The 23,966-nt window shown below is 42.3% G+C and overlaps 2 protein-coding genes across 4 annotated transcripts in view; one reads left to right on the top strand and one right to left on the bottom strand.

Annotated features, from left to right (window-relative positions):
• Nucleotides 1-23,966, bottom strand: part of DAAM2 (dishevelled associated activator of morphogenesis 2) — a 979,794-nt gene that overhangs the window by 496,397 nt on the left and 459,431 nt on the right. The window lies entirely within an intron of this gene.
• Nucleotides 1-23,966, top strand: part of KIF6 (kinesin family member 6) — a 381,700-nt gene that overhangs the window by 323,070 nt on the left and 34,664 nt on the right. For all 3 annotated transcript variants that reach the window (XM_050787599.1, XM_050787598.1, XM_050787601.1), the window contains one exon: nt 8,980-9,030. In XM_050787599.1, coding sequence (XP_050643556.1) covers nt 8,980-9,030 — 51 coding nt within the window. The remainder of the gene's footprint in view (nt 1-8,979; nt 9,031-23,966) is intronic.

Raw genomic sequence — 23,966 nt, 5'->3', positions numbered from 1 at the left:
ATCAAGACAAGTTCCAGTGATGTTTTTCTAGAAAGTATTGATATCTTTTAAAATGAGCTGCTTTCCCCCTTTCTCTACGACTTCATTATGTTATCAACTATGATGTTTAGCATACTAAATGGAAGAAGAATCTTGAATTCTGGAGAAATGAAGTGTCAGTTTGGAATAAGGCAGCTTAAAAACATTTGCCTAGCATTTAGGCCACTCCTGGTCTCCCACTGTATGTTCCATTGCTGGACCTTTCTCTCTGAGGAACCCAGGGGAGGACCTGTTGCCGTGACCTCAAGAAGGGAAGAAGGCTTCTCAGAGGTACCCAAGCCAGTGGAAATCCCTTACTGTCTTGGGATCCCTCTGACCCTCTGTCTTCCACCTTCACTTCTTTACCAGGCTGCCGGTGAATAACACAGCTCTGCCAAATAATCCGATGCTGAAACCCTCCTTATTTCCCCTATCCCTGTCGCTGAGACTTGGATTCTGAATATTTTCAGCCAGCACACATGGCAGATGACATCACATGTGTGGCAGGTGCATAAGCACAATTTCCAGTGTGCTATAGTAACATCACATTTCCCTATCAAGGAAGTGCAGTGGGTATTTAATTTTTATTTCTTTTTATAAATATATGCAAATATAGCTTTTATATGAATCGTAAATCATGTGCCTTTATTAAAGTACATTTTCTCTTTTTTTTAATCTTGCCTGGCTTCATCCTCTTGTACCCAATTCATTCTCCACCCGACTTCCACCCTCAGTAACCTGTCATAGCATTGTAGATATTCATTCACATAACCTCCATGGTCACATGATCATATATATACATATATATGCACAAGGGCATATATGTGTGCACAAACACACACACACACAAACACACAGTTATTTACATACATATATGTAAAGCTCTTGCCATTGTTTGTTTCACCAAACACAGGATCATTTATACCCCATTCTTTTCTCTGATTCCTTTTTTCTTCTTCCTTGGCTTCTGTTGAACTGTTAAAATGTTGGCATTCCCTCTCCACAACACCCATCCCTTGCCTTTTTTTTCTGATCTTCTATTGATTTGGCTGCTATTGTACATATTTTTATTCTTCTAGAGTTAAAAAGTAACTATAACAATGTCTGTAGTTGTTCCAAATATATCCTCCTCCCAATCACAGCCAGGGTTACAGCTCGCATTAACTCCCCGCTGAACATCCCGTTACTTTATCTTCACTGTGTTATTATTGCCTAAAGGGTTGGTTTTCAGATACACACACACACATACACACAGAGGGTTTTTAATGGTCAAATAATTAAATATTTTTACTTAAATATTTAATTTACATTTTATGCTATTATTTCTTTTATCCCCCACCTGTGTGTTTATTTTTCTTCTTGCTGATCATAACAACTTTCACACTTACATAGTTTTTATTATATGTCAGGAACTCCTTAAGTACTTTACACATGTGACCTAATTCAGTTCTCACAGCACAAATGCTGTTATAATCCCCATTTTTCAGATGTCAAAACTGAGGCACACTGACATTCAGTCACTTGCAGGAGGCTACACAGTAGTGGCCTAGCTGGATGCAAACCCAAGGGGGTTGGCTCAAGAGTCCATGCACTCACCCTCCACCCTTGGTTGCCTCTCAGTTGAGTTCTTTTAGGGAGAGAGGGTCTGTGGGTGGTAAATGCTCTTTGTCCTCTTATGACTGATAATGTCTTTACTGAGCCCTCACCTATGAATGATAGTTTGGGTATGAATAAAATTCACGTTGACAGCTGTTTCCCTCCACTATCTCCTGGCACCTGTAGTTGTCACTGAGGAGTGGGCGGTCATCTAAGTTGCTCCTTTGCAGGTCCCCTGGAAGCTGTTAATAGTGGTTCTGTTTCCCTGAAGTTCTGTAATTTTACTATGATGTGTCTGGGGGTGGATTTATTTTTATTTATCCTGCTCAATATTCAAACTGCACTTTCAACCCAAGGGCTTATATTTTTCTCGAATGCTGGAAAATCTCAACTGCTATCTCTTCAAACACTGCTTCTTTACAATTTGCCTCCATTCTCTTCTAGAATTCTAGGCAAATTAGGAAGCCTCTCAGTCTCTTCTCTGTGACTTTTAACTGCTTTCCCCATTTTTATCTCTTGCTTTCTGTGCTGTGTTTCAGTGAGTTTTTCCAACTGTCTTCCAATTCACTAATTCACTTTTGAAATTTACCCTGTCTAGAGTTTATTCCCTTACTCTCTGTACTTTTTATTCGTTTCAATGATTAATTTTTATTTCAAAATTTCTGTTCTATCCACCTATTCTTATATCATTTATACCTATTTGTCACATATTTCTTATTCTTTTTAAAGAAAATATATTCCTTCATTAATCTCGTTAAGTATCCTCAACATACTTTAAGGTCTTTGCCTTGGGCAGATAGACTAGCTCAATCATTATGGAGGGCAGCACTCAAATTAATTACGCAGATCTGCTGAGAACCAGCAGACAAATTTTCTTACAGACTTATAAGACTACGTGCTTAGGGATGGTCATCACAGCACCGTTTGCGTTAGTGGGAGTGAGGTGCAATCCAGTTGTTCAACTATCAAAAAATGGAAGTAAAAGTTGGGGTGCATTCTGTGGAATGGATGTAGCAGTCAGAAACTGAGAAGTAGATGCATATACAGCAAAACAGATGTCAAAAACAGTACTAATAAATAAGAAACAGAACGAGATCTATAGCACAATATTACTTTCATAGCTTAAAACTACACAGAAAACTTGAACACAAATTGTAAGAACACCTACAATAAGAACACATACATCAAACCAATTAGAATGGTTGCCTGTTGGAAGAAGAGGAGAATGAGAATAGGACATGAGGCATGAAGTATGAGGGTCAAAGTACACATATACATACACACACACACACATACATATATACATGCATGCATATATATATACATGCATATGTATACATACATCTATACATACAAACAAACATGCATATAGGAGAGGCATTGCCCAGGCTGATGCGGATGGCATACCCTAAACTGAAGAGTAAAATTAACTCAAGCCTCTGTGCTTCTGCATCAACAAATGTCTTCATCTGCCTGCCCAGAAAATTACTTTCATCTGTAACTAATTCATGTTCCAACTATTGACTTATCTTTTTTTAGCATTAGATTTATTCATATATTTTGGCATTTTGGTGGGCAGGCCCATTTTTAATGAAACACGTTTTATTTATTTCTCTTACTCTCTTTCCCTTTGTGTTCATCCCTCTCTGGCTGACAGATCCTCCAGGCCCCCAATCCAAAATCAGCTCCAGTAAAGACAATTTGGAGTGCCTGCTCCATAACAGTACTGGAGATGAGCAGACCCTGTCTAGAGCCGGTGAGCAGCTGGGCTTGGCAACTGGAGAGAGGCTGAGTTTGTACATTTCTTCCTCCTTTGGCTTGCATTGAGTTGGAAACCGTAGCCCCAAGCAACATCTGGTGCACGTTTTTTTCAGTCCCCTTTCACTCACAGATTGGGTGGTAGGGAGTCTCACTTCAACCCTCAGCTTCAAACAATGTGCCTGACTCTTACCCTGTTTCGCATGGCGCCCTTTTAGTCACCTTCCTACTTCTGGAACCAGTGCTTTGCACGCTCAAGGCCTCAGCTCCACTCGCCATTTTTGCATTTCCATCCTACTTCTGGTCTTCAGAAATATGTCTCATAATCAAATCCAGCAATGTCTTCCTGATAGTCTCTTTTCTATTTTATCCACCACTGCTATGGTGAGAAGAGGTAGTTCCTGCCTCAATACATTTTCAAAGTATACCAACAAGTTTGGATAAAGCCTGATGAAATATATATTAGCAAGGGGGACATGAATATGTCTGATTTTAGGGTTTCAAAGAATTTACATCCTCCTGTTAGTTGGAAATCCGTGTAAGGATTACACAATTTATTCTAGGCCCATTATTTTTACAAATAGCCTTACACACAGCCTTTAGGGATCTAACCTTAGGTTATCATGATCCTCTGTGTTAGTACAAAAAAAAAAAAAAAAAAACTGGCTTCTCACATCACAGCTGAAATTGACACTCTGAGTTCAGAGCCTCTAACTAGACCTTCCATTTCAAAGAGGCCCCTCAGGCAGGAAACATATTCTACATATTCTCCCCACACCCCAGTTCTACTCTAGTAGTATAGTCAAACAGACAAATAGCGTTTACTTTGGTCCAGAGCTCTTAGTAATTACCCAGGACCCCAGACTCCAGCATGAATACAACTCAGGCCTCCCCAGCCCTAGTCCTCCACTTAACCCTCCCTTGCTGCTCCTGTCCCAAACCAGTATGTACTTGGCTTCTGCATTATTGTCCCAGCAGTTCTGTCAGACTGGAGTGCCCTTCCCAAGCACACCTTAACACCCTTGCTCTTTTCTGAGCCTACTCAATTCGCCTGTAGTGATTACGCCTTTCCCAATATCTCCTTTCCTCCTCTAAATGTATCTCTACCATTGATTTGACATTTAGCCACTTGACCTGTCATCTTAACCATGTAGTACCTTCCAGTATGTCTGAAAGTGCCTGAATACCTAAAACTAGCATGGTATATCCTACATGCTGGTGCATTATCCCTTGCTCCTCCGAAAGATCTTGAGATATAGTAAAGCAGATATTATTGCAGTTATAGTATTATTTCCATTTTTCAAATGATAACATTGAGGCTTAGAGATGTTAATTAGCCCATTCAACTAAGAAGTAGCAAAACTGGAATTTGAACTCAACTCTGTCTACCTCCAGATTTCTAGTTATTTTCTCTTTCTTTTCTTTTTTTTTCTTTTTTTTTTTTTTTTTTTTTTTTTTTTTTTTTTTTTTGAGACAGTCTCAGTCTCATTCTGTTGCCCAGGCTGGAGTGCAGTGGCGCAATCTTGGCTCACTGTAACCTCTGCCTCCCAGGTTCAAGTGATTCTCCTGCCTCAGCATCCCAAGTAGCTGGGATTACAGGCACCCATCACCACGCCCAACTAATTTTTGTATTTTTAGTAGAGATGGAGTTTTGCCATGTTGACCAGACTGGTCCTAAACTCCTGACCTCAGGTGATCCACCCACCTTGGCCTCCCAAAGTGCTGGGATTACAGGCATGAACCACCATGCCCGGCCCAGATTTGTAATTATTTTCTAGAATAACTGAAATGGCAAAGAGGTTTTGCTTCATCTCAAGTCCAACTTCAAGTAATGGGCTGTAGCTGCCCAGAGTGCTGTGTAGGAAAGCCAAACTCAGGCTCAGCAGGAAAGCAAACCATCCCTGATGGAGGAGCAAGACCAGCCATTGGTCCGGCATTTAAAAGAAAGAGCACACAGGCCACCTATTTGCTGATCCCTGTACCGCACTGACTTTCCTAGGCCAGGATAGAGCCTTCTATGAGTGTGTGTATTCCACAGCACTCAGAACATAGTGCTTAACCTACAGTAGATGAGAGATAAGTATTTATTGTTTGATAGCAGCATAAACATGTTGAATGAGGCACAGCATCCCAGAAATTGCAGGAGCAGCAGACAGCCACTCAGGGAGTCGGAAGTGAATAGCTCTCCTCTGGGCCAGCCAAGCAGCGTTCACTTGGTGAACAATCTCAAAGTAGCATGCATGCAAAACAAAGTGTGAAGCTTATGAAAAATGGTTTTATTCAGAAGACTGAATATTGAAGTAAAAAAATCAGTTTCACTTCTGCATGATGATAATACTTTCCCTAGAACTACTCAGTAACAGAGAAAACCCACACACCACACAGAGCACCACCTCCACATATCCCGCTCGCGGTCATATTTAAGGTCACCCATCTCCTCTGGAGCTTTCCCATGGATTGCTGTAAGCTCTGCTCCCCGCTGCCACCCCCACTCCATCAATTAATGAATCAAAAGGGAGAGAAGGTGTTTCTAGCATGTACTGTGGTAAATTACTGGAGGACAAGTTACTAATTACGGACACTCCTGCAGGCAGCGCGCATTCCTTCCCTCCCCTACCCTTTTGGTTTTCAGCCTCAATCTGGGCTCCCTACTTCCCTCCCAGACTGTCTCCGGCCTCAGGCTGAGAGTTCTCTGTTTCCATTTCATCTCTTTTCCATACCTCTGGATGGGGATGTGTCCAGGAACCCAGGCCAAAACCAGCAAATTTATCACCGTGGTAATGACAGCAAGCCGCATGCTGAGTGAATTCTGCAATCCCCCTCAACTCCTTCTTTTGCCAAAACCCAGGAAGCTGCAAGATCCAGCAGGTTACAGACTGTTATCTGCACATGAAGAATAGCTCTGTTAGAAATGCAATTAGGTATCAGCCATAAGGCTATTTTTAGAAGCTTGTTTGGTGGGGGTGGGGGAAACTTGCCATGCGGTGGGAGATGTTAGTCAATTCACTAAAACTGAGTTTCAAAATTGTGACGTACCAGGGTGAGTGCACCTACTCTGGTCAAGGCATGGGGTTGGGAGGCACAGACTTGAGGAAGCATGTGTCAGGAGGCCCATTGTCAGGGAGGCTTATTATTGGGGAGACTTATTATCACAGAGGTAGTTTCCAGGGAGCAGTGCAAACCAGTGTGTGCTCTAAAGGAGCAAGCCGCTGTCCAGGCTCATTAGGAAGGCAGTACCCAGGCATATGAGAAGCTCGTGGTATAAGGCTGTGCCCGATACCCAGGAAACAGGCAGGGCACCAAAGCGTCACTGACTCTCCATACTGCAGGATTAAAAAGCTTTTGATGACTCACTGTAAATCAAGAGATGTTTCTAAATGGTGTGTTGCATTTGTCACAGCAATATTTCCTTTTATTTGGAGCATGCATGTGCTATCCTGTCTTACAATTTAATTCAGCAGTGTTTGATGCAGCCTAGAGTCTCAGTCCAGCAGCAGCCTTATGTTCCCAACGTCTTTACTCTGCTCATATGAACAATAAGGGTCAAATCGCACCGAGTGGGGAAAAGATCCATTTGGGGCTGTGGCTGGCTCAGGTGTCAAAGTCATTTTCCTGTTGGATCCAGGTTCACCAATACTCATCATTGGGTCAAGTTTCCACTTCCCCAAATCCCTCTCAGCACACTCCTGAAGTTCCCACCCTTCCCCCACATGGAATAAGGGTGCAATTATTGCTTAGGCCCAGGGCCTGCCATGCTCTCTATGCATAATTCTCTCCAGTGGGGACACATGGAAACCAAGACATAGACATGCAGGTGCCCCAGACCCTTACCCAAGACAACGATGTGCCTGGAGATAGTGGCCTCCGAGGTATCACCTAAGGACTGGTGATGTTTGGCCTCCACAGAGGGCAAGTCGAGGTAGAGAAATCAGTCAAAGCATCCTCAGATGTGTGAAGGGCCCTCACCGCCAGTGACAGAGGATCTTTTTCTGTGCTGATCCAGAGAACAGGCCAGGCACACAGCTGAAGGTTATAGGGAAGCAGATGCAACTCCACATAATTAATTCCTTATATGTATCTGAATGGAATTGCTCGAATACATACAAGTCCGAAGGGAAATGCCCATTTCCTTCTGTAGAAGGGGATTCCTAAATTGGGTGCAAAGTTGAACTGAATGACCTCTGCCATCTCTCCCAACTGTAACATTCTAGGAGTGCCCTAGAACTCTCCATAAGTGATAAAGTCTCTTGTGACTGCTTCCTCGTCTACTCATCTTTTGAATTCTCAATTCAGCTATAGCCTTGGAGGTATAGAATGTACTTATGTGAGGAAAGAAATATCTTAAACAAGGAAGCAATGAATTTTCCAGGCTTTCTTGGAATCCCCCAGTGGCCTGATCACATCGCCCAAATGGGACATGCCATACAGACAGCATTGACGTTTTAACAAGTGTGCTGAGCCCTTGGACATAAACAAACTCCGGGCTGCTGTTTCACCCATCCTTCATGCACGAAATCATGGAATTTTAGAGATGGAGGACGCCTGGAGGTCATTGCCTCCCAGATCCTTCCCAGGGCAGGAATTCTCACTCTAACAACCCAACAGATGGTCACCCAGCTTCTGCTTGAACACTTTCAGGAAGGGGCTCATTGCTTTGCCAGAAGATTTAATCCATTTTGAGACAACTTAATCCATTTTGAGATAGTCCTCATTGCGAGCTGTTTCTTCCTTGTATTAAGCCCCAAGTCTGCTTTCATTTGACTTGATTTCTGCCCTCAGGAGTAAGATAAAAATACAGCTTTTTCTAATTTATATGACAATGTTCAGATATTCAAAGACAGCCATTATCTCCATTTCTCCTCTCCAAGTCTTGTCTTCACATCTAAATGTCTCAGGTCACCTTAAATATTTCTCATATGGCATGGTTTCAGACCCCTCACCATTCCAGTCACTATCTTCTGAATATTTTCTATTTTGCAAATGTTCCTTTTGAAGAGTAACTCCCAGAACAAGTACCAGGTGAGGTCTCCTCACTTGTAGAGCGGAGTGGAACTGTCACCTCCCTGAAGGGAACTATCACTGTTCTCTGCTCACCATACCTTTATTAATGTAAACTAGAATTATATGAGTTTCACACCAAATGACCAACTATTTGGGTTATTGTCAGCTAAAACCACCATCTTTTTTTATTTGACACAGTTTCATATAGCTTAAAGAAAGATGTGGATTTTAAAGTAGGCCTAAAAATTATTAAAAGACCAAATTCTGCTTTTCCCTTTATTAATAATAGAAAAAACCATTTAGGAGAATCAGGGCCTCAGCAAAAGTTATGGGTGACAGACTAAGATACTCGAATCCTAAGATGATTGAACTCAAGGGTGAAATGTGTGTTTGCACTGATGTGCCAACACCTAGGCCTTTGCAACCTCTTCTTCCAACACAATCTAGGAATCATGGAAGGGCATCTCTTGAAAGCTATACCTGCTTTTGTCTCCCTTACTCTACCTTTTTTTTTTTTTTTTTCTGTAGTTTGCCACATGCTTCTGAGGCAGTCTTCCTCCAGCCCACTGGAAACCCACTGGTAGTTTTCTTTTGTGTCTTTGGCAGGTCACCTGAAGGAAGAAATCACCCAGCGGCATATACAGCAAGTAGCCCTAGGTAGGTACAAAGTAGAATCTGCAGGAAGAGGATGAAGGTATATAAACTGACCTGATTTTAGGAATCCAAACCCAGCTAAAAGATAACCCATTTAAAACTCTCTCTGAAGTTAACGATGGCAAGGGTTGCTATCCACATAGCTTTCCTTGGATGCCCCCCCACCAACAGGATCCGTTTCCCCAGCCTGTGTTCTTGCGCCTGGCCATCAGCACCTGGCACCCCACCCTTCCAGCTGTTGCCTCATCCTCCCCTCCTTTCCCACCCCACATCCCCACCTAAATTCACCCACTGTGTCCCAGATCCTCAGGGTCCTATCTGAGCTTTTCAGAGCCACTACTAACTAATCCTAACAGAAATAGTTAATGATGAAAACAGCATTTGTTTACAGACCTGTGTCTGTTGCACAGCCTCATATGCAATCTCCTTTCATCCACAGCAGTGCAAAGAGGTAAGTGCATTTACCAGATGGGGGAGATGCCATGCCTTCCCAAGGTCATGTAGCCAGTGAGTGTTGAAACAAGGATTTGAACACAACTCTGTTCCAAGTTTGGTTCTGTTAGCCCTCATGCTGTTTACTGCCCACTGCAATGGTCAACCCGCCTTAATGCATGAAGAATGCAAACACTAAACCAGTATGGTCCTATTCTAAGAGGCCCTTGGCACCTTTTAAGCAGTGGACATCTGCAGAAAACACCCTTTTTTGCTATGTGACCCAATGAAGTCAGCTGGGAGAAGAGTATAGCTTGCAGAGGACTGATGGAGTGGGTATCCTAGGTAGAACCACCTCATCTCCTCTCCAGCTAGCTGGGATCAACAATTTATGGAGAGCTTTGATTAAATAAGAAATTCATGTATTTCAGACTAAAAAAGCTCCCCTTGAGTTGACATGGGCCCTCAATTACCTGTAATCGGAGAAATCTAGCACCCAGGGCAATGGTGGAGAAATGGAGGAGAGCCTCTAAAGTCATGATGATGGCTCATTTGACTTTGGTAACTTGTATCATTAGGAAGGTTGGTTGTTTCATTTCAGTAGTAATAATGATGATATAGAATAAATACTGATTACATCAGGAACATAGAACAAGGGCACCTAAGCCACAGCGACTGGAGCTCTGAGCTTCCCACTGTTGGCCCTGGGACTGAGGGGTCAGGTACACTGCCCTCCCCGCACCAGAGACTTGGGCACACACTTAGAATTGAGATTTTGCAAAGTGTCTTCAACAAAGAGCCAGGATGCCCCAGGGCCCTAACTCCTTGGGCCAGACTTTGGAAGGCAGAATGACCTCTGCTGGAAAACTGTACCAAGGTGACCTTATGGGCCTCTGTATCCTGCTTCATGCTCACCCTGGCAGGTCCCTGGATATGGAGTCATCCCCAAGGGCTGCCACCTGGCCGTGAAACATCTGCCCTCTTCTTCAGCCTTCATGTTACTGGTTCAATAGGAACAACAATGTAGGAAGTCCTAGCCAGAGCAATTAAGCCAGAGAAAGAAATAAAAGGCATCCAAACAGAAAAGAAGAAGTCCAGTTATCTCTCTTTGCTGATATGACTATTTACCTAGAAAACCCTAAAGATTCTGCCAAAAGACTCCAAGACCTGATAAACTACTTCAGCAAAGTCTCAGGATACAAAATGAATGTACAAAATCAGTAGCATTTCCATATACCAAAAACTTTCATGCTTACAATCAAGAATGCAATCCCATTTACAATAGCCACAAAAAACTAAAAATATCCAGGAATGCACCTAATGATGAAGGTGAAAGATCTCTATGAGGAGACCTATAAAACACTGCTGGAAGAAATCACAGACAACACAAACAAATGGAAAAGCATTCCATGCTCATGAATTGGAAGAATCAATATTGTTTAAATGTCCAAAACAATCTACAGATTCAGTGCTATTTATATTTTTACCAATTGTCATTTTTACCAATTACCAATGTCATTTTTCACAGAACTAGAAAAAAGCTATTCTAAAATTCATATGGAACCATAGAAGAGCCTAAATAGCCAAGGCCATCCTAAGCAAATAGAACAAAGCTGGAAGTATCACATTACCCAATTTCACACTAAACTACAAGGCTACAGTAACCAAAACAGTATGGTATTAGTACACAACCAGACATATAGACCAATGGAACAAGACAAAAACTCCCGAAATAAAGCTGCACACCTACAACCAACTGATCTCCAACAAAGTCAACAAAAATAAACAATGGGGAAAGAACATCCTATTCAATAAATAGTGCTGGGAAAACTGGCTAACCATTTGCAGAAGAATGAAACTAGACTCCTACCTCTAACCGTACACAAAAATGAACTCAAGATGGATTAAAGACTTAAATGTAAGACTTCAATCTGTTAAAATTCTAGAGGAAAACCTAGGATATACTTTTCTAGACATAGGTCTAGGCAATGAATCTATGATGAAGACCCCAAAAGCAAACGCAACAAAATCAAACATAGACAAATGGAACTTAATTAAACTAAAGAACTTCTGCACAGCAAAAGAAGCTCTCAACAGAGTAAATAGAGAACCTACAGAGAAAATATTTGCAAACTATGTCTCCAATGAAGGATTAATATCCAGAATCTACAAGGAACTTAAATGAATGAATAAGAAAAAAAAAAAAAAAAACCCTATTAAAAAGTGGGCAAAGACAGGAACAGACACTTCTCAAAAGAAGACATACAAGTGGCCAAGAAACATACAAAACAATGTTCAACATCACTAATCATCAGCAAGATGCAAATCAAAATCGCAATGAGATACCATCTCACACCAGTCAGAATGGCTACTGCTAAAAAGTCAAAAAATAACAGTGTTGGCAAGGTTGCAGAGAAAAGGGTATATTTATACACTGCTGGTGGGAATGCAAATTATTTCACCTCCTCTGGGAAGCAGTTTGGAGATTTCTCAAAGCTCTAAAAATAGAACTGCCATTCAACCCAGCAATCCCATTACTGGCTATATACCAAAAGAAAAATAAATCCTTCTACCAAAAGACACATGCACTGAAACATATGTTCATTGCAGCACTATTCACAATAGCAAAGACATGGAATCAATCTAGGTGCCCATCAATGGTGGATTGGATAAAGAAAATGTGGTACACATCATAGAATACTACACAGCCATAAAAAAGAACAAAATGACTCCTTTGCAGCAACATGAATACAGCTGCAGGTCATTATCCTAAATGAATTAACTCAGGAACAGAAAAACAAATATCGCATGTTCTCACTTGTAAGTGGGTGCTAAATCTTGAGTTCACACAGACATAAAGATGGAAACAACAAACATCAGAGACTCCAAAAGGAGGGAGGGAGGGAGGGAAGGGAGCAAGGGCTGACAAACTTCCTGTTGGTTACAATGTTCACTACCATGGTGACAAGATCGATACAAGCCCAAACCTCAGCATCATGCAATGTACCCTTGTAATAAACCTGCACAAGTACCCCTCTATCTAAAATTTAAAAATGGAAATTTAAAAATAAAGAAACAATGATGTGAAAAATACCACTCAACTCTAGGGGCAATTTTCATCTTGGGTCTGGGAGGCCATATCCATGGCTTTGTGGGCAAGAGATCTTCCATCCTTTCTGCTGCCGAGTCCCCGCCCCTCCCAGGGATGGTCCTTGCAGCTGGAGCAGACACTCCCTGGGCCTTTGGAAAACTGCTGTATATTTTCAATCACAGGCTTCTGCCTTAATTCCTCTGCTCATCTCTCTGGGAGTCTTCTGAATTACAGCAGGTGTCAGGTTCAGCAGCGCCTAGCTTTGCCTGAAGTAATCAGCAAACTTCAAACGGAAAGCACTTTGGCTGGAAGTCTAATTAAGAGTATTTGAAATACCTATTTATTTTAAAAGCATACTATCCCAATTAGAGAAGAAGTGTTAACATCTCCCAGCTGCCATTCTGAGATTAAATGCCATGTTGCCATCCAAACTCCTTAGGAGGTTGTCTGATGGAGATTTGGAACTGCCAGAGCTTGTGTGTCCCAGGTGGCCACATTTCAGATGGGAACTCTCCTCATTGAGAGAAACCTCTCAAGACAGATTGTTTATAGAACCTTAACCCTCACCCTTCAGCCTAGCAGTTGGGCTGAAGGCTAGGACAGAGGGCTCCTGTAAGAGTAAAGGCAGCCTACTCAGTATATCTGGATTCCCTGATGTTTTATAATTCAGGCTTCAGATCTAAGAGTAAAGAAGTGACTCAGTGGTACACCCCCTTTCATTTCTGTCTTTTTTGTGTATCTTGTACTACTGTCACCCTTTTCATTCTGTTCCCTTTGTCTGCTTCTTTTCACTTTCTCTCACTCTCCATTCTCAGCATTTCCTCTGTTACTGTTTCCTTCTTTGGCCTACATGTTCCTATGATTTCATGAAAGTGTGGGTGTGATTGGTTTGGGTTTGTTGTGGGGAAGGGTGATGAGCAAGTTGGATCAAGAGAGCTTTTCTTATATGTTTTGCGTAAGAATATGTCTCTGGATGTGTAAGTAGATGTGTGCCCGGGGAAATTTCTGTAAAGGCAATTCCATATCCCAAAGGAACAAAGACGTAGTGGTGATGTGAGAGGCACCATTTGGAAGAAATCATCCAGGGATGATGATAAGCCACTCCCACTGGTGTGCTGAGCTGGCTCAGTCCGTAAAAGCATAAATTGTTAATACTCCAGGAATTTGGGGAGCCATTTTTAAACAAAGATGTGATTAAAATTAAATAAGTTTATGATTAAATAAGTTATATTAAGAAACAAAGGTAACAAGTACTCAAAATTCACCACTTCCTAATTTACTACACTGTGTTATTATCTGTGCTTTTGAAGTGATCTGTAGCCACTGTATCTGTGTGGTGGGAACACTGTGTGATGGTGCGCTGCTGTGCCTCTCTTCCCAAATCCACATTTAGCAACATCACCCTGGTGGCTTAAAATCAGCCGTGCTGGAAATATTTACACCAAGGATATTGGCAAGTATTATAAATGGGGCTTTTTTTTTTTTCCAGAGAGTGGCTGTTAAACATTTACCACCACACCAGTGGCATATGGATGGCCCTTTCAAGGCTGTGTGTGTGTGTGCACGCACGCGTGACTGTGCATGTGCTTTTATGAGGATTTCTACTCTTTCCTGGCTGAAAATCAAGATTATGATTCTTTCTTCATTTATGACTCACCCAAAATACATCAGGAAGCATAAACATCTACCGAATCCTGGTCCTTTTAAAACTTAGTGAACAGGAGAGCTAATGAAGACAAAAAGGAGGCTGAAGAAGTATTGGGCCCTGTGAGCTCCCCAGATGTGACGGTCAGAGCTGGGGGTGTCTTTTAAGACAAATATCAATAACCATTTCTAAGAACATCATCAGGTCTCAGAGGAGGGCTGACTCCCACACACTGTTTCAGGAAACAATAGAACAATACTATTTTTAAATTAGGCATCATTTGGAAATGATACTAACTTAACTAGTTTCAGCTAGCTGAGCTGAGAGTGCTTTGCTGAATTCAGTTGTGTGTGTTTTTACCACTTTACTGTACTATTGACCCCAAATGATTTAGTATTGTTGATCATGCAGATGAGACTAATCAGCAAATGTTTCTTGAGTACTTTACCATGTGCCAGGCATGTTACTAAGTTCTCTACGTGGGTTTCCTCTTTAATGCTCACATCCCCATGACGTAGATGTTACTATTATCCTCACTTTACAGTTAAGGCCCAAAGGGGTTAAGGAAACCTGCCTAACTTTGCTCAGCTATGGATGCAAGGCCAACAGCCTGGGTCCAGATCAGTGCTCCAACCACCACGCTGCACTGCCCTTAGCACTTTGCCAGGCATCACGGAATCCACAGAGGGCTGTATCCAGTGCCCGTCCTCAAAGAGTTTCCAATCTAACCAGGATGAGTTGGCATATGCATAAAAAGACAGCTCCTTTTTTTTAAGTATCAGATTCAGCGACCTACATTTTTCCATTCACTGTCCTCTTCCCACTGTAGTCACAAAACTAATTCAACCTTGACCTCCTCCATGAAGCCTTCCCTGACCCCTTCTCCCCAAGTCTGCTTTTGCCTCTACCTCACGGGTCTCTGTTAAGGCACCAACCCTATTTTGTAATTATTTATTTCCATATATATTCTCCATGCTAAAATGTGAGCTCCAGGAAAGGTGGGTGCAGTCAAATTCATCTTCGCATCCCTAGCAGCCAGCACAAGCAATAAATAGGCCAAGTCAATGGCCAAATGAGTGCTTCCCCAGGTGACTTCCAGAGCCACACATTTCTGCAAAAGCACAATGAGACATTTGAGCATAAAATAAGTCCATTTAAAAGAAGTAGAAGGCATAAGTGCTTTTGGACTCCACAGCTGAGCAAATTACAACACACAGGCAATAAATTTGGCTCTCTCTTGTCTAGCTGCTAAGCAAAAACAGAGGCACCCAGAGTTACATAGTTTTCATTTTCTGACAGCAGGAAGCATACTAACTAATTTATCTGCAGAAAATAGAATTTCTTCCTGGAACTAAATACAAGCCAGAATTTATCATGTGGATCCTTGTATAAAGGACACTGAGTGACACAGTGAACGATGTCTTCAACTACAGTTTTACAAAAGATACCGAAATGTTATTCAACCAGATGATTCTTGTATCGACCCTCTATAAAAGCTAGAAGCCTGACATTAAAGCATAACTCACTGAAAGCGTTTATGTGAGCGGCCAAGATAATAGGATCCAGGTACTCGGCTTTCTGATGGCCACATAGAGCAGGACTAAAACTGGAAGAATCCAGCCCCAGGAACGTGGGCTGTGGCTTCTCTCTCAAATATCTCTTCTGAGCAATATTTGATCAGGGCTGGATCTTGTTCGGTTCAGTCAAAACCCTTAACAGGTGCCTGTGGCTAAAATTTAAAAGATACATCACACTACCAAACAGCATGTGAAACATGTCAGGTGAGAGGGACAGGCCATGAGAACTTTCCATTCTTACCAGGAGGAGTGGCCCCGGGGGGTTGTCACCAAGATCACAGGCCTGGGCTGAGTCTTGAGGAATGGGCAGGATTCTGAACCACAGAGAAGAGTGGGAAATAGTTTGGGTTAGTTGGGGTGTGTGTATATGTGTGTCTGTTGTGTATGTATGTGTGTGGTGTATATATGTGGCATGTGGTGTGTGTGTATGTGGTATGGATATGTGTTGTGTGTATGTGTATATGTGGTATGTGTGTAGTGTGGGTGTGTTGTATGTATGTATATGTGGCATGTGGTGTGTGTGTATGTGGTGTGTTGGATATGTTGTATGTGTGTTTTGTGTTTGCACGTGTGGTGTGTGTGTGTGATTTGTGTGTTTGTGTGTGTGTGGTGTGTTTGTGGTATGTATATGTTGTATGTGTTATATGTGTGTGTGGTTTGTGTGTTTGTGTGTGGGGTGGGGGTTTCCCTACATTTACGCTTCTCTGCTTACCCTTGACCCAACTTCTGTGAAAACAGAGCTTACTGGAACATCCCATTTCCTCAACGGCAGGCATGTTTCATATACTGTTGTAGAAGATAGTTATACTGAGAGTATTAATTAAAAAAAGAAAATATCCACAAGCTTAAGATCAACAAGTTCCAAAGGATGGCTGAGATTCCCCCACGAATACCACCTCTTGGGCACTACCCCTCTTCCCACCTCCCACCTCCCTCTTCTCACTGCCCCAGGAACAAAGATCTCCTTGAACAAAAGCAGCCCCCAAGAACAAGCCAATCGACTGTGATGCCACCTGGGGCCCTGAGATTGCCACTGGCTGGTGTTTCACTACCTGACCTGGGAAATCAGGCAGAGGCAGCTCCGAGTCCCCTGCAAGGGCCTTATGGGTTAGAGAGAGGCTCTGAAGCCGCTGGCTCCCTGTTTTACTGCGTCCTCTGAGAGGGCTCTTTTCCCGCAACCGGCATTCCTGTAGTGACCTCTTGTGGCATCCCTGTTGTTTTTCAAAGACAGGCCTCGGCTGTTGATGCCACCTTCTCCCATTTGATGTAACATTGGTGAACACTTAGTTTTGAAGTGCTTTTTGGAGTTCTGCACCGAGCGACAACAAATTTCAGAGAAAGCAAAAGGCCGGACTGTCAACCATTTATTCCCCAGCCTTCACTGAGCACCTAGCATGATCCAGTGTGTGAAACCGGGAATCCAAGGATGTGGAGAGGAACCACTGATTGAGACGGAACTGAAACAGGGATGGGGGCGGGGGGACGGGGGACAGGATGAGGGGGATAGGGAGATGGGGGAGATGGGGGGGATGGGCGGTGGCAGGGGCAGGCACAGTGGCTCATGCCTGTAATCTCAGCACTTTGGGAGGCCAAGGCAGGAGAATCACTTGAGGCCAGGAGTTGGAGACCAGCCTGGGCAGCATAGAGAGACCTCATCTCTACAAAAGATGTAAAAATTAGCCAGGTACAATGGCACACACCTGTAGTCCCAGCTATTTGGGAGGCTGAGGTGGGAAGATTCCTTGAAGTCGAGACTGCTGTGAGCAATGATCATGTCACTGCACTACAGCCCGGGAGACAGAGCAAATTTAAAAAAGAAAAAGAAAAGAAAAACTGAAGGGGCCTTTCCAGCATCCTCTAGCCCAGTGGTCTTCAAAATGTGCTCTGTGCAACCTACATGTTCTCTATAGCCCCTTGAGAACCATGAGGCAAGGGTGAGGACAGCCACTGTGCAAACAGCGCAGCTTTGGGATTCTCGCCCACTCAAATTCAACCAAAACAACTTCGGATCTTTTTTTTTCCATTAAGCTTATATTTGAAGAAAGAGTTCTGCAGCTTTTAATATAGCTTCTTTCTTCCGATATCACAGCTCTGTTAAAAACATTTCCAAAGTCAGATAGTCCAAATTTCCCCTCCCCAGAGCTATCTCAGCTCCCTCTGGGCTCACACAGAACTCTGCATATCCCCCTGTGATGCAGCTCGTCACACTAGACAGTGATGATTAGTCTGTGGCTCCCCCACTGGACAGAGCCGCTTTCTTTCCCCAACACCAAGCACAGTGACTGTCACACAGTTGGTCCTCCGTTAAGTGTTTATTGAATGAATGAGTGAGACTTAGGACTCACATTTTGGTCTTAAAGATGAGCCGGGCAGCTGAGGGGCTCTGCGCGTAGGTTTCCACGTCTGTAAAATGATGTGGTTGGACCAGATGATGGCCCAGTGCCGGGCACAGCTCCCGAGGCTTAGCTGGCATTCACTGACTGCTTGTTGAATGAACACATGAATCCCTAGCACTCCGCAGCCCTCAAGCGGCACAGTGTTACCTCTGTGAATGCAGGCTTCCTTCAGACATGCAGGAAACACTGGCAACCTTGGTGCGGAGACGTGGGAGGGTGTGGATGGATTACAGATGTTTTCCTTGTTGACTCCTTGAAATAAGGAGAAATAAATAAATTAATTTAATTAAATTGTTGACTCCTTGAAATAAGGCAGGATATAAAGGATGCAGCTGCCTCCTAAGGCTGAGATGACATCTCAGTTGGTTCCAAAAGAATTCAGGTAACTCTGTAAAACCAACAATGTCTCACCACTTAATTCTAATCCACAGTTGCTTGTGAATATAGAGCCAGCTTCAGTGACATGAGGTCCTTAGCCAAATTTCCATGCTCAAGGGAGAGGCTGGGAGTGAGGAGGAGCCCCCTCACCGTTTCCCTGCCAGTTCCCAACTGCCAAAGGTTCAGACCCATTGAGTGGTTTAAGGCTCCCGCACCAACCATTCTGGAGAGCAGAGGAAGACTGTATGTCAGCCCTGGTGTCAGCCTGTAATAGCAACTGTGGTTTAGCAAAAAGAGCATTCACCCTGTGTAGTACTCCGGGTTGTCCAGATAAGCAGAACCAATAGGAAATATATTGATACATGGAGAGAGATTTATTATAAGGAATTGGCTCACTCAGCATGGAGACTGAGAAATCCTACGATCTGCCATCTGCAAGCTGCAGGCCCAGGAAAGTCTAGCTGTAGTTCTAGTGTAGTTCTAGTCCAAACCTGCAGGCCTGGGAACCAGGGCAGCCAAAAATTTAAGTCCCAGTCTGAGTGCAAAGGCCTGAGTGCCAGAGTGCCAACGTCCAAGGGCAGGAGATCAATGTCCCAGCTGAAGCAGAGAGAGCAAATTTGCCATTCATTACTCAACCACTTTTGGTATTTTTGTTTGCTTGTCTTAATATTATTTCTAAATGAAAAGCCATAATTATATATATTTTGGGGGTATATTGTGATGTTTTGATATATGTATACAATGTGGAATGTTTAAATCAAGCTAATTAACATATTCATTGCCACACTTACCCAGATTTTTTTTGTGGTGAGACATTTGAAATTTACTCCCAGCAATTTTGAAATGTCCATTATTACTCATTGTGGTCACCCTGCTGTGCAGTAGATCTCAAAAACATTCCTCCTGTCTAATTGAAACTTTGTACCCTTTGACCAACATCTCCCTCTCCTGACCTCCTACCCCTGGTAACCACCATTCTAGGCTCTTTTTCTATAAGTTCAATTTCTCATAATATTTCAGATTCTCACATAAGTGAGATCATGCAGTATTTGTCTTTCTATGCCTGGCTTATTTAACTTAGCATAATGTCCTCCAGTTTCATTCACGTTGTTGGAAATGACAGAATTTCCTTCTCATTTAAGGGTTAATAGTATTCCATTGTGTATATATACCACATTTTATTTATCTATTCATCCGTTGATGAATTGATTCAATGTCTTGGCTATTGTGAACAATGATACAATGAACATGGAAATGCAGATATCTCTTCAACATACTGATTTCAGTTCCTTCAGATATATACCCAGAACCAAGGTTGCTGTATCACATGGTGGTTCTATTTTAGTATTTTGAACAACCTCCATACTATTTTCTATGACAGCTGTACTAATTTACATTTCCACCAATGGTGTACAAGGGTTCCCTTTTCTCCATATCCTCACCAGCACTTATCTTTCATCTTTCTTATAGCCATTTTAACAGGTGTGAGGTGATATCTTATTGTGATTGTAATTTGCATTTCCCTAATGATTAGGGATGTTGAGCATTTTCTCATGAACCTGTTGGCCATTTGTTTGTCTTCATTAGAGAAATATCCATTCAGGTCCTTTGCCCATTTTTTAAATTGGGTTATTTGTTTTCTTGCTGTTGAGTTGTTTGAGTCCATTGTATATTTTGAATATAAACCCTTTATCAGATGTATGGTTTGCAAATCTTTTTTTCCACTCCGAGTTATCTCTTTAGTCTGTTGATTATTTCCTTTGCTGTGCAAAAGCTTTTTAGTCTGATATAATCCAATTTGTCCATGTTTGTTTTGTTGTCTATGCTTTCAGGGTCATAGCCAAAAAATCATTGCCTAGATCAGTGTTGTTGAACTTTTCCCCTTATGTTTTTTTCTGGTAGTTTTACAGTTTCAGATCTTATATTTAAGTCCTTCATCTATTTTGAGGTAATTTTTCTATATGGTTTGAGATAGGGATCCAATTTTATTCTTGAGCATGTGGATATCCAGTTTTACCAACACCTTTTATTGAAGAGACTGTTGTTTCCCCATTGTATGATCTTGGCACCTTGGTCAAAAATCAACTGGCCATAAATATGTAGGTTTATTTCTGGGCTTTCTCTCCTGTTGGCATTGGTCAATGTGTCTGTTTATCACAGTGCCCTGCTGTTTTGATTACTATAGCTTGGTAGTATATTTTAAAAACAAAGAGTGTAATGCCTCCAGCTCAGTTACTTTTGCTCAAGATTACTTTGATTATTGAAGGTCTATTGTGGTTCCAGATGAATGTTAGGATTTTTTTCTATTTCCGTAAAAAATAACATTGGAGTTTTCATAAGGATTGCAGTGAATCTGTGTGTTGCTTTGGGTAGTATGAATATTTTAACAATATTAATTCTTCAAATCCATGAATACAGGATATCTTTCCATTTATCTGTGGGTTTTGTTCCATTTCTTTCATCAGTGTTTTGTAGTTTTCAATTATACCTCCTTAGTTACATTTACACCCAATTTTTGTTTGTTTGTTCTTTGGGGTTTTTTGTTGTTGTTATCATTAATAGATTTTTTTCTTAATTTCTCTTTTGGATAGTTTGTTGTTAGTATATAGAAATGCTACTGGCTTTTATATGCTTATTTGGTATCCTGCAACTTTACTGAACTCACTTATCAACCAGAAGTTTTTTGGCTGAGTCTTTAGGGTTTTCTATATATAAATTCAAGTCATCAGCAAACAGAGACAATTTCAGACTCCTTGCCACAGAGCTGACCATGGCTGTGGACCATCAGCACCACTGAAGGCCTCCATAAGACACGGTTACTACACTGCTCTAGCCATATTTACTCACAGACACCACTGATCACTCTTTCTTGCAAAAAAAACACAATCACATCCAAGAAGGGGCTGTCTATTCCTTCAAGCACTGATCCCAGATGATCTTGTTACCAGTTGTCAGAGCCATTTTTTTTCATCATGCAAATGTGCAGAAATCATAGGTGCTGCTTTGAGCAAATTAGGCATTTGACCAAACATATAGGAGACAAAATTCTAGCCTCTGCATCTCATCTGCTAGACTAGAATGTATTATGGCTGGCCCCTCCATCTGTCCTCTTTTTCCTTTACACATGATGAAAATCGCCATCTGTGCTTGGCAAATCTTGGACCCAGAAAGGCCTCGGTGTTTCCTAGGAACAGTTCTGTTGCATGTGTAATGGAGTTGGGTAAGTCTTTCCCATCTCCCCAGAGAAGGTGATGATTAGTTTGGGAAAGACCAACCAACAGGAAACCAAGGTTGGCTGTGCTGAAATACAAATGATGGGTGCTAAATAACCAATAGAAAGCTTTAAGTGGTATTTTGAAAATCCTGATATCTATTTGAGAAATCATGAGGGAGCTGTTGTAAAGAGCCAGGAGCCTGCCCAGGAGAAAGGGTAGTGAATTGTGGAGGATGCTTTTACCAATTCTGTAATGTTCTATTTAAAATTAAAAAATGAAACTGCAGAAAACTATTTAGATATTTCAAAATATAGTCAGTACATGGGTGTTATTTATATCATTCTCTGAACTTTTTGTGTTTGGAAGGGTTTATAATAATTCCCAGAACTCTATGAAGGATTAGATTCCAAGGCTTCATAGACCAAATAAAAATTACTTTTTTAGTGGAATCCTTGTGATAGAAATCGTAGTAAAAAGTGAATCCCAATTCAATTCTGATTAATCTTAATTCTCCTCACTACCATTTATGTCAGGATCATTTTACTTAAAAATGAAAACAGAAAATTTACCACTTATTTTCTTCCCCAGGCACATCCTGATTTTTGGTAGGGACTTAATAGCTGTCGATGGTGTGCCTGACATGAGTGATACAGGGAAGTGCCCTGAAGGTTAGTTTTTTGTTGTTCTCTCACCATCTCTTTCCATCTTCATAGGAGGGAACGTTCTTCCTCTGCCCCTGGATGGAAATTGATCAACCCCATAACTGAATTGGTCATTCATTGTTAATTACAAACCAAAAAGAATGGTCATTTTATATTGTAATTGCGATCTTAATAATTCCAATTTCACCAAGAGATAAGACTTCTCTCCCTTACCCCAACTCAGGCCAACTGTCAGGAGGAGAGGGAAATCGTTATCAGTTTCTGTCTTTCTAACTCCATCCCTTCCTCAGCCTGCTAAGGCTCAATTTCCTCAAGAAGGGATTAGAGGAAAGAAGAAAGGGAGGAAGGGCTGTTGGTAAAATCTCACTTGAATGGTTCTGCTGTAATGTGGCCTTGGACTCTCTGGGCCTGGTAGATATTCAAAGCAGACTCTTCCTAATTTGGGGTGCTTTCATGGGTCTCTGGAGGTCCTTCATTAGCAGGTCCCTTAACTTAAGGGAATGTGCCTTACTGGACAGTTCCTTACCCAGTTTGAACCTATATGGGTCGGAGTCCTAACAGGAAGCAGATGTCAGCACTCAGATGAGACGTTGTGAAGATAATTGGATAAAGACCTATCTACAGAGGCATAAGCAGAGTGTAGGGAAACTGCAAGGGAGAGCACCCCAGAGATAGTCACTGCAGCAAAGCAGGAAGCATTGCTGTCCCTAGGCCTGGACAAGACAGGGAGAAGTCACTGGAATTTAAAAACTGTCAGGGCTGTGCAGAAAGGCCCTCGCCATCTGATACTGTGACCTTCAGTCAAGTCATGTGTCCAGCTTGTGACCCCGCAGAGATGTCTCCCGTGAAGAAACAGCTTGGCCACTCTCTCCTCCTACCCTCCAGTTGCTTGCTGCTGTTCCCCACTTTGGGAGCCCAGACAGAGGGTGTAAGGAAGGTAAAAGAAGGTAGAGAAGCCAATGGGCTAGGAATAGGCCCAGCATACCACCCCCAGGTTGCCCGCCTCCAAGTTTCCTTCTCCTGCGTTCCCATTGCCCCTCTGGTGGCCCCGTGAGAAAGAATATAAGTGTCAAGTGTTGCAGTAGAGGAGCTCAGAGGCGGGCTAGAGCCAGCTACCACTGGATCACAAGGGCTGATTGTGTGTGTTTTTCCCCAACTCCAGATTCAGGAACAACATGTTGGTAGACTGAACAGGAGTATTTGCACCCCCAAAATTGGCAAACACTGAAAATCAGGGCTTTTTTCTTCCAGAGAGCTGGTTGTTAAACACTTACCAGCACACCACTAATCCAAAGTGCCCCTAACCTGCCTCTCTTCTGTGCTTATAGCCCACGTTTGGGTCAACAGAAACACAGTAGTAACCCTGCTCTTACCGCTAGCAGATCATCAGCCCATTCCCCACCCTCTAGAGCTCCTGAAGAAAAATCAGACAGTAGTGCTCTCTGGCCTTCTTGCCCCCTACCCCCAACACCCACACAGATCCCTGAGAATTCTCAGCAAACTTTCTGCGTGGTCTCTCAGGCTCCCTCACTGGCCCTGAGGG

This window comes from Macaca thibetana, chromosome 4 (genome assembly GCF_024542745.1).
Source record: "Macaca thibetana thibetana isolate TM-01 chromosome 4, ASM2454274v1, whole genome shotgun sequence".
Classification (NCBI taxonomy): domain Eukaryota; kingdom Metazoa; phylum Chordata; class Mammalia; order Primates; family Cercopithecidae; genus Macaca; species Macaca thibetana.
The sequence above is the reverse complement of the archived record's forward strand: the minus strand, read 5'-3'. Positions and strand labels throughout refer to the sequence as shown.